Raw genomic sequence first — 11,579 nt, forward strand, 5'->3', positions numbered from 1 at the left:
CCCGTGCACCGTCTCTGGTAATGCTGCTGGCTCTGAGCCTGATCTGGAGAGCTATTGTTCTAGACCCTTTGTTATTTCTTTCCTCAGTATGTGGAATGAGCTACTCTCTAAGGAATCCTGTTGTAGGGAATCCTATAAAAGCCCAAAGTGGGAATACTGGAATACAGAGAAGAAAAGCAAAAATGTTTTCTGCCTACTTCTATTGTATTATTATTATTATTATTATTATTATTATATCATTTATTTAATTTATTTATCTGGTACAGGGTCTCACTACTCAGCTCAGACATATATTGATCCTCCTGTCTTAGCCTCCCCAGCACTGGGATTACAGGTCTGCACCATTGTGCCTGGCTTCAGTGGCCCATTCGGCAAAGGGCCAGCATAGCATGCAGTACTGGGGATTAAACCTGGATCCTTGTACTTGCTGGGCAGGTGCTTAGTCTGCTGAGCTATCTCCTCAGAGATATTAAAAATATCTATTAAAAAATAAAATTATTTACATATATGTAATAGTATGTCATTAAATTCTACTGTTTTTGGAACATGACATTTCATCCCATTAATATTTTTACCACAGAATTAAAACTATTAGTAGTAGTCAAATTAGAATCATGTTTGAGGCCCCATCATAACTGGATTGAAGATTAAGTTTATTATATATTTGTATTTTGACTCTGATTCTAAATCTTATAGTATTTCCAACATTTCTTTAACATTCAGTCTTTTTCTTTCTTTCTTTTTTTTTTTTTTCTACATAATTAGTACAGGGCCTTCAGGGTCTCACTACGCAGATCCGACTCCTAGTGATACTCCTGTTTTCAGCCTCCCAAGCATTGGGATTACAGGCATATGCTACCATACCCAGTCTCAGTCCCAGTCTCAGCGTACCCCAGGAATGGGGCCAGCATGCACTCCAGTCCCTGCATCTGCCTAAGCAGGTTCTTTAATCCACTGAGCTATCTGGCTGGCCCTCAGTCTTTTTCATAAAGCACTAAATTATAATTCTGTACTTTCAGCCTCTAAGTATAGATTAAAAGTATTCAGAGGGAGTTTTATTAAAGAATTATTCAGAGGTTATGATTGTGAATTGTGTAGTAATTTATATCGTAATGTTACAGGGATCACATGTCTTTCCTTCTTTGGTCAAAAATTGGAAATTTCCTGGCTGTTGGAACTGTGAAAGGAAATTTGCTTATTTATAACCATCAGACATCTCGAAAGATTCCTGTCATTGGTAGGTGATAACTGGAAACACCACTAAGTATTTGTGATGCTTTTTCTAACTGTGAGTTTTTTGCTGTCACGGGTTTCTCCAATTGCAAGGGAAATTTCGTAGTATGAAGGACCTCCCTGGCTGGGTCTCACATCTAGCATACAGGAAGAAACCCTCTTCTCTGCTCATCGGAAGTTTCCCAGAATAAGTAGGGTAGACGGTCAAGCCTGTGCCACTTGGCAGTAAGGTGTCAATGGCTTGGCTTCATCTGTCCTCTTCCCACCTGGATCATACCTCTGCATAGAACAGTTCACAAGAACATCAGTGTAGATGGGTCATATATGTTAATTCTGGTTGTTGATTTTCGTTAATTTAGTCATGGTATAATACGTGGTCCTTTAACCATACAGTAGGGGGACCAAAACATTGGGCTGCTGCTTGGATAGTGTATCCCCAAATTCCTAATTCTGACCCCTCACTCTGAACATCAGCTAAATGTGGAGGTTGATGAGTTCTGCTTGCCTTGGGGTGTGTGGCTGGGGGTATTTGTATCTGTTATTTAACTCTTTTCCAAACTGTTTGACATCTGATCACTTGGCATTTGCCCCCAAGTACCCTAAAAGAAGTAGTATTGATTTATTTTGATCTTTGTAACTAGTTAGTTGACTTCATTGGATGTAGGTGGCCAGAAAAAGTGTAAGATGCTATCAAGGAAGTAAACTCTGGAGGTAGTGTCATGTACAGAATATTTGATTTTATAGTACCTTTCTATTAATGACAGTTAAGCATTTCAAATTACTTTCACATGTATTCCTTGAATAATGTTGTTAATTTTAATGTTACAGTTAAACAGCAATGTGATTGATCTGTTGGAAAAGTAAAGCTAAAAATTTTAAATTATATTTATAATTTATTGGGGTGAGGGAGATGGCTTGGTAGAATAAGCACTTGCCTGGCAAGCACAAGGGCCTGAGTTCAATCCCCAGTTCTACAAAAATAATAATAATAATAATAATTTACTGTATAAACTATTTGACTTCAGTAGGCATTTTTTTATTCTCACTTCATTTGCAGATATATCCCACCAACTAACTTATAAACCCCAGAAATTTTGACATTTCAGGTATTAAAAAATAATTTTCTAGAGCATGATAATTTTTATGTCAAGCATTTGTCATATATACATCATGTTTTGTGTTCAATATTAATATTATATTATGCTCACATTCTTATTTAATAACTGTATAAAATGGATCTAAAAGATTTAAACTGCGTAGTTTGGGTCCTTTAGCTGAATTTATAGCTGCCTCTCACAGTTGGCTATAGTTTGTGGCTCTGCTTTTTCTTCTCTTAACTTAGTTTCCTAAAACCAAGTCCTCCCACTTCTGCCAGCTCCTGGTTGCCTGATTTTTTAGCTCTTCATGGCAACTAAATGTCTGTAACATTATTTCACCTTGCACTGATCTGTTTCCTTAAACTAGATAGACAGTTCTGGTTCCAGTTTTGTTTCTGTGTGAATTTTAAGTTACAACAGTTTAATTACAGGCTGCCAGGAAGCGGTTCCCACTTCAGTTACTGTAGTATCTGACCCAGGAGTGAATAGTAATTAATAGCCGAGAAGTGGCCAGAGCACAGAAGGGAGGCCGCATTAGCTGTTGTTAGTGATGTTAAGGCTGCCCTGAGCCCTGAGCACTGGAAGCCGAAGGGCCTCAGGGTACACAGGAAGAAGGGGGAAGTTTGTCTTATCTTCTTTTCTTTACCCAAGAAAAGAGTTAAGCCAGCACACCTCTAATCCAGCTACTCTGAAGGCTCAGGCAGGAGGATCAGGAATTTGAGAACAGTGTGAGCAATTGAATTAAAGACCCTATCTCAAAGGAAAAGAAAAGGAAGGGAGAGGGGAGGGGAAAAGGAAGAGTAAGCTGGGGTTGTAGCTCTTTGGTGGTCCCTGCTTAGCATGCATGAGGCCCTGGTTTCATTCTTCAAAGAGTATGTCTTTGGCCTCTTTCCACCTCTCTTTACACAGCCATTCTCCTCCTAGCCCAGTGTAGCACACAAGTCCTTTAATCCCTAAAGCTGTCTTGTTTCGCCAGTCTCTTGTGAGTGTCCCCTTCACTTTCGTGTACTGTTGCTATGCTTAAATACAGGCCACACCCTCCTCAATGAGCTGTCTAGGAAGCGCTTTGGATTTAATGTCTCCAAAGCCTCATGACCATAGTTTCCCTCTGTAACAGACTGTAAGATCACCCTTGACTCTTCTTCTTTCTCCTTCTCTTCTATCTAATTTGTCAGAAATCTCATGGGCTGCCCTTCCAAGCCTGTCCGGCTTCCAGCCTGTCCTTCACTGCCTCTGTTCCCATCGTGGTGTGGGCCTTGGGTATTTTCCATCCAAGCCTCTGCAGCCCCCTCCTCCAGGTCTTGCTGCTTCCGCTGTTGCTCTGCAGAAGCCAGCTGGCCCTCTTCATGCACACATTCTCTACTCTCGGATCAACCTCAGATTAAAACTATTCAGGAAAACTCTTGCAGCTGTCTTGAACAGGCCCAGGGCCAGCCAAATAGCTTAGTGGATTAAAGCACCTGCAAGCAGGCGCAGGGGCCAGGGGTTCGATCCCTGGGTCTGCCGTGCCAGCCCCACCCCCTAGGTGCCCTGAGATGGCAATTGAAACTGGGCGTGGTGATGCATGCCTGTTATCCCAGCACTGAGGAGGCTGAAAACAGATGGATCACTAGGAGTCCGATTTAGTAGTGAGACCCTGAACACCCTGTGGACCCTTCCCTAAAATACAAAAAAAAAGCAAAAAACAAAGACAAACAAAAAGAAGAACAAGCCCAGTTTGTCATTAGCCCTTAAACAATAGAAAAGAATAACTGTGTATATCAGATTAGATAGTGAAAGTAATAGCAAGATGATTTAAAATCTTATCAGAAATTTTGTGTCCTTTTACATAAGGAACTTACGTACCCTAGGTTTTGGTATCAGAGGGGAACCTTAAGCCAATCCCTCATGGATGCCAAGTAGGCCCTCTGCTGAGAGCTCTTCGGTGGCCTCCCATGAAAGCAAAGCCATGGCCCTTACCACACCCAGCCAGACCCACCGAGGTCGGCCCCTGCAGCCTCCCTGACCTCCTCTACTGCTCACTTCTCCAAGTTCCTCATACTCCAGGCAAACTCCTGCATTAGGGTTTCCTCACAGCACCAGTCACTAATGCCTGCCTTATGCATAGGTGCCATACAGGGGACTGTAGGATGCACAAAGAATAAATTAATCAATCTGCTCTCCCCAGCAGCTGATGTTGCACTTCCTATGTGCCTGGCCCTCCTGTTAGTGCTTTAACTCATCTGTTCTTCAGAGTCATCGGTCCTACTATTTTCTCTTTATAGGTGCAGAGACTTAAGGGACGGTTTAGTAAATTATCTAGGGTTTTGCTGTAAGTAAAACAGAGCCAAGATTCAAATCTCAGCAGCCTGGCTCCCAAATCTGTGTGCTTAGCCACTCTTGTTAATAAAATTAACCTTGGAACTCTTAAAGATTTATCTGTTCCAGAACTCCACAAATGCCCACACTGTCATGCATTGAGTACCTCTAAAAATATTGTTTTTGCACTGGTTAAAATGCTTGAGGAAATTTTTTCCTGATCTTAGTGGCTGTCTAATGTTAATCACTAGCTAAAAAACTCACCTCTTAACGCTAGCCTGTGTTCCTATTTGCACCTCTGTATTATCATAAATTGTCATGTCTTTTAGAGCAGTTCAGATTGCAAATGTTAGTTTTGCATCTCTTGAAGCCTTATCAGATCATGCAGCTGAATATAAGTAAAGATAACATCAGTACTTTGAAACTTACTTCTCTTAATACATCACCATTAGAAGTTTGGTTGTATGTTAAGGAACCAGAACAAGTTAGGGAACAGGCTATCTTCTTTACGTTAGGTCGTATGCTTACCTCCAGACAAAGCGTTAGAAATAGGAAGCTTATATATCATTGTCCTAACTTAAAACTTAGTCATAAGCTGGCTTTTATAAGAAATACTAAGTTTGCATAGACACTACTTTTGATGAAATTCTAAATTCTTTATCTGTTTAATCCCATGGATATCACCTAAACTTTAGGTTGGCATCACTGATTAGTTGTTTGCTTGTTCATTCGCTTGTTGAAATCTATGTGTCTGTACAAAAACTCATCTCTTTTTAGGAAAACATACCAAGAAAATTACGTGCGGATGTTGGAATGCAGAAAATCTGCTTGGTTTGGGCAGTGAAGATAAAATGATTACAGTTAGTAATCAGGAAGGTGACACGATAAGACAGGTACTAGAGGAATGTCGGTGTGGTCTGGTATGTTGAAATGTTTCCCCAAAATAAAGTTTGTCTGTCAAACTAATCTATAAAAGTCTGTGTGTGAGGTATGAATAGAATCATATTCATACTTGAATATTAAAACCTTTCTTTTTATGTAGCATTCAGATACTTTTCTGTAATATGAATGTTATCCAAATATCCTCCTGTCTGTATTTTCCTTTGTTTAATATTAGCATGGATTATTGGTGTGTGATGATCGCTGGACAGTATATTTGTGAAATAACTCTTGTTTTACACATGTATATTTATAATACAAATGTTAATACCTGGCAGGTGCTAGGCGAGGCCAGGCCTGCCTGATGCCATAGTCTGTATCTTTAACCAAGAGGTCAAATTGCTTCTTCTTTGCTCTTGTTAATCAGCACACAGTGGCTGGAGGGTCACTGAGGTACCCGTGCGGCTGTACAGGCTCTCCCAGGACTGGGCTCCAGGCATAAGGTTTCTCCTACTTGCAGGGAAAAGGAACTTCAGCTACCACGGTGGCCCTGTGTCCTGCTGAAACTTGTTTTGCTGACAAGTACAAAACATCTAGTAGCACCTGTCATTATGTGCAAGCAGAGTAGCATGAACAAAGAGGGGAACTTATTATAGCTTGTCCATGCCCTAGCTGAAATGTGAGCTTGGAGATAGAAGGTAAGATAGACAGAGAAGAAGGTTGGCTCTGTATCTGGGAAGTTATGAGTGTTCAGCAGAACTTGGTCTCTCTAGCCCACTGAGCAGAGCCTAGAACAACCAAAGTGATTCTTAAAACAGATTAATCTAGCATTATACAAAACTGTTTAGTATGACATAATTCTAGTAGCCTTGTAATTTGGATACCCTTTAGAAATACAGTGGTCGCTATACAATATAATGTTACAGGGTTCTTGTGCCACCAGGCACCCATACCAGACAGATAATTGGAGCTTTTCATCACTGAGTCCAGACATGGCATTAGAACAACTTTTCTACATAGAGTCCTGGGGCTCACTACCATTTAGCTATTATTTATATATAAGGTTACTACTTCCCCTTTTTTAAAATCCCTTTTTTTATCCTTAAGGATCCGTCTCAAATGGTACATATGGTTGAATATGATGGCCCCACCTGTAATTCCAGCACTCTGGGAGGCTGAAGCAGGAGGTCACAAAGTCTAACCCCACTGTGGGCAATTTAGGGCTTTAGTGAGACCCTGTCTCAAAATCTAAAGTTTATCTGTGGAAATAGTTTGCAGCCTTGGAAGAAGATTAGTATTCATTCGAGACAAAGGCCACAGGATAGTTTTAGCCCAGATCCTTCTGTTTATTTATTTATTTATTAGTACCAGGTATCAAACTCAGAACCTTGCATGATAGCCAAGCAGGCACTTGCGCTGCTGAGCTGTACGCCCGGCCCGATCCTTCTTTTATTCGTGTCAGTGTCTCACCTTTGGAGCTCTGAGTACCAGACTGCGCAGTACATAAATTTGAACCTCAGGCGATAAGGCAGGAATGAGGAAGGCAGATCTTTGATTACAGATTCTTGAAATGAACTTTTTGTTTTCCGACCCTGAGCTCAAGCCAACACAGACAGGCTTCCATGTTGTCTCCTTCGGCCTGCTGCCCTGGGGAGCAGCTGCTGGGGTTCCGCATCAGCAGTGCTGGCTCTAGCTTGGTGTCTACGGATAGTCCCTGATGGTCCCTTCCTTCTTTCAGGCTTCTCTTTCCTTTTCATAAAATGTGTGTTCTGTTTCATCCAGAATTTTGGATATTTGTGCCTGCAAAGTTGTAGCATTCTTCATTCCAGAATTAGAAATGCAAACAAGTCACCTGTTTTATCAGTATTCCAGATGACAGGGGAGAGGGTTGGTGGGTGCTGAACCGCGAGCCTCATGCTGAGCATGTGCTCTCCTGGGCTTTCCCATGGAGCCGCACCCCAGCTCCCCACAGAGAAAGCGAATACTGGGCTGCTTTGCAGGAATGTAATTTTTACCCCCACAGATGCAAGTGAGTGCAGAGCCAAGTGACATGCAGTTTTCCACAGTGAAGACTGATGACCAGACTTCTGCTACTGAAAACACAGTAAGAATTGTAAATCCAGTCCATGCCTACTCATTTGGATGATTTGGTGGAGTATACTGTTTCCTTTGCTTGGACAACTCAAATTTAGATGAATTAATTATGTTTACTGCTTAGTAAGTCACAGTAAGGTGCAGTCTTTGGGGCAAAAAAATTGTTTCTGCTGCTTCTGCTCCATGGAATTACAGCGTGTGTGGACAGCTTCCTGTGGCAGGCAGTGTCGCTGTGTTTATTCCAGCACAGAAAGGGGGAACCTGTGCAGAACTATTAATGAGATGTGGTGGCGCACATCTGTAATCCTGGCCACTGGGGAGGCTAAAGCAAGAAGTTCACCAGTTCAAGATACGCTGGGCAGTTGAGTGAGACCCTGTCTCAAAAAGGACAAAGGTGTTTCCTGCTGAGTTCAATGCCTAGTATTCCCCTAAAAAAGTATTATATTCTATGTGATTTTTAAAAAATGTTCACCCTATCTGATGTGGAGAACAGATATGTGAGCATTGTAAATTTTGTTTCTTTGATGCTTAGATATATCCCTCCCATTAATATTTTACTTTTCCAAAGTCCACATGATTTTCATAATTGACATGAATATGTGGAATGAAATAATATTTATTTCCTAAAAAGATACTTTAAGTGACTTACTGCCAGTTGTATCTTCGAAGCAAGGAAATATATCCAAGTGTCTCTCCTATCAAGCTCAGAGAATGAATACAGGCTCCTCTGTATTCATTACACCCTCCCTGGAGAATTGTTGTTAAGCATCAGCCTCTGTAAATAGCAGCCAGCTACCAGCTCGGTCACACCGACCTGCAGGTGATGGAAATGGTCGTGTAGACAGCCTGCCGGGTTAGCCCTTGAGGCCCAAAGCAGGAGAGCCTTCTGGAGGGGGGATGAGCCTCTGAACATGAGTTCAGCTGCGGTGAAGCTGGGACATCCTTACATTCCTACGTAGCACAGCACAGTCATCTAAAAAGAAGTGTAGCACATTCATAAGGCTATTCTACAAAGGTTTTTGTCGTGCTGGGGTTCGGCTTGGTTTCTTTTTAGGTCCTAGGGATAGAGCTGAGGGCCTTGCACGTGCTAGGCAAGTGCTTTATCAGTGCACTGTATCCCCAGCCCCACAGAGATATTCTATTATGTTCCGAAGGATATTAAAGACAGATAAGTACAAGGATCCTCACCAGAATATATATGAGTAAAAGCATTCTGGGGTTAATCACATTGTCATAGTAATTACAGCATTTAGATGTCTAACTTTGGCTTGCGTTCATAAATTGGATTCAGCTGTTTGGATTTGCTTCTCAGTCTTTTCGTGAAATTCTGAGAAATTCATTTCACAATCTCCTAATCTTCTCTGGCAGATCAGTGTGGTGACTGGCAGGAAAACGTTGTTTCTTTTCTATCTGAATGATCCAGATAGTTCAATGTATATGGAATTTCAGCAGTGTTATGGCAACATTGTCTGCTATAGTTGGTATGTACAAAACCTCATTACAGAAAGATAGCCACATGCTTTTCCTTACTAATTATATTGAAGTCTATAACATTCTATGCTGTATCTTGTATTTTCTGAGTTACAGTCTGACTTAATGCATGAAAATACCTAGCATATTATCTGACACATTGTGGGCCCTTGATAGATTCTATCCTATAATTTCTTAATTTGAGAGCCATGCAGACTTGCCGTGGTGCCAATAAGAGCCCACCCCCTCCCAACCACATTGTTGTTTCTGTTGCAATAGGTATGGAGATGGCTACATCATGATTGGTTTTTCACGTGGAATTTTTGTGGTCATTTCCACTCACAAGCAAGAAATTGGTCAAGAGATATTTCAGGCTCGTGGCCATAAAGATAATCTAACCAGTATTGCAGTATCACAGACTCTTAACAAAGCTGCTTCATGTGGAGATAACTGGTAAGTTACACTCATGTAGTTCTAGGCAAGTCACTGTAGGGACTACTCAAGAGAATCAGCAGGACTTGGGTGACAGGAATCTGACATTCCTTCTCTCAGTTACTCCTAGAACATACGTACAGTTGAAATTACTTTTTTTTTTATAGTTGAAATTTCTAAGCTCCCTTTATCTGTGTCCTGCCTGTAACACTCAGGACACTGGTATACATGGAGAATGCAGAAAAGCAAAACTTAGAACCTGCAGTTCTAGCTGACATGGAGTAAGCACGTACTGCCCTGTCTGTACCACTGCAGGTCGCTAACAAACTGAGGCAGAATGTGTGCAGCTGCTGTTTAAAGACTCTGCAAAGAAGACTGGGCGTGGTGGTGCACGCCTGTAATCCCAGCGCTTGGGAGGCTGAAAACAAGAGGATCACTACGAGTTTGATCTGTGTAGTGAGACCCTGTAGACCCTCTACTAAATACATTTTTTTAAAAAGGACTCTGCAAAGGCTGCAGTAGCAGGCAGACTGTGGGGGTCCAGGCTTCAAAGCACTGCTGAGCCAGCAATGAGCTCACATTTCTACCCCAGTCTCCTGGCCAGGACACCCGGAAGCCCAAGACCTGGAAGCAGCCACCAAACCACTGCTCTGAAGGGGTCCTCTGGTTATCTCCTGAACATCAGGATAAAGAACTCCTGGCACTCAGAGACAACTGAGGACTCTCCTGTTTCCTTTTTTTCTTATTCTTTGTTCTTCTGCCCCAGCCACTGAGCAGCCTCAGTGGAGCAGTGGCAGCCACAGTACCCAGAGCACTAGCAGAAGGAAACTGTCCTCGCTGCCCTCAGGAGCTGTGGGGTCAGGAGGTGGGCTGTGGCCACATTGCTGGTGATTTCCTGTCTCCTCACTGCTTGGCCACAGGGCCGGCAGAGTTGTAGGAAGTACAAGGTAGAACAGGGTGGGCAGAATCTTCACGCTCCTGGAAAATCAAAGAAGGGAACCCTACTGTCCCAATTGACTTCCAAGAGGGAAGAACCCTGGAAAGTTATCTGGTCAAGATGCTTCTGAACTCCTGGGTTCACCCCTCAGCTTGTAGGTGTACATCTCATCCTAAACAGAATCTTAGCCTGGCTCCCACACAGGCCAGAGCAGGCCAGAGAGAGACACTGCTGAATATACTAGAAAGCTTGGAAAATGGAACTGACACTGAAGTGATAACCCACAAAAACCTGCAGAAACTTGGGATCTGAAGGTCTCTGGTGGGTACATTGCCCACTACAGCAAAAATACTGATCTTCTCCATGGGAATTAAGTTAGATGCAGACTCTCAAAGCATAATATGCAGAATGTCTAGTCTGTAACCCTAAACTAATTCCACATATGAAGAATCAGGAAAATCACAACTTGGGAAAAGGCAGTCAGAAAGCCATATGATACCAAGGTGATACAGATAACAGCCCAACTGAAATGCTCCGAGAAAGGCTAATGTTCTTAAAACAAATGGAAAGATAGGATGTCCAAGAAAAGAAATAGAGACTAAAGAAAAGCCAAGTAGGAATTTTAGAACTGAAAATTACAGTAAATGTGGTAAATGAAATATGCACAGAGGGAGAAGAAGATTGAGAAAGAGAGAACAGTGTCAGAGGCCTGTGAGTGAATACCGAGAGGCCTAACATTTATTTGCATCACTGACTCCCAGAAATGATGGCTGGAGACTCTGTTATAGCAAGAGACTGAAGTCTGCATATTATAGAAGCCCAACAAATCCCCTAAGAAAATAAATTCAAAAAACACCAGGCTCAGATACATCATAAGATTTTCCTCTTTTAGCCAAAGAGGAAAATCTTTTGCAAGTGGCCAGAGAACATTTTGAATGGCCGTGAGTTTCTCATCATAAAGAACCCAGAAGGAAAAGTCACAGCATTCTTAAAAGTTCTAAGGTAGGGGCTGGTGAGATGGCTCAGTGGTCTAAGGCACCTACTTAGAACAAACTAAGCTAAACAAAGCACAGGGACCGCAGTTCAAACCCCCAGCACCACATGCCAGCCTGCCCCGCCCTCTGTTGGGCTGAGCTGGC

At 42.1% G+C, this 11,579-nt stretch overlaps 1 protein-coding gene across 3 annotated transcripts in view; it reads left to right on the forward strand.

Annotated features, from left to right (window-relative positions):
- Positions 1–11,579, forward strand: part of Wdr19 (WD repeat domain 19) — a 99,366-nt gene that overhangs the window by 8,771 nt on the left and 79,016 nt on the right. For 2 of the 3 annotated variants that reach the window (XM_023702798.1, XM_023702799.1), the window contains exons 5-9: positions 1,122–1,237; positions 5,406–5,521; positions 7,531–7,620; positions 8,970–9,082; positions 9,351–9,524. In XM_023702798.1, coding sequence (XP_023558566.1) covers positions 1,122–1,237; positions 5,406–5,521; positions 7,531–7,620; positions 8,970–9,082; positions 9,351–9,524 — 609 coding nt within the window. The remainder of the gene's footprint in view (positions 1–1,121; positions 1,238–5,405; positions 5,522–7,530; positions 7,621–8,969; positions 9,083–9,350; positions 9,525–11,579) is intronic. The other variant, XM_004642638.3, reaches the window with a different exon arrangement.

The sequence above is a fragment of the Octodon degus genome, unplaced genomic scaffold (assembly GCF_000260255.1).
Source record: "Octodon degus isolate 3935 unplaced genomic scaffold, OctDeg1.0 scaffold00158, whole genome shotgun sequence".
Classification (NCBI taxonomy): Eukaryota; Metazoa; Chordata; class Mammalia; order Rodentia; family Octodontidae; genus Octodon; species Octodon degus.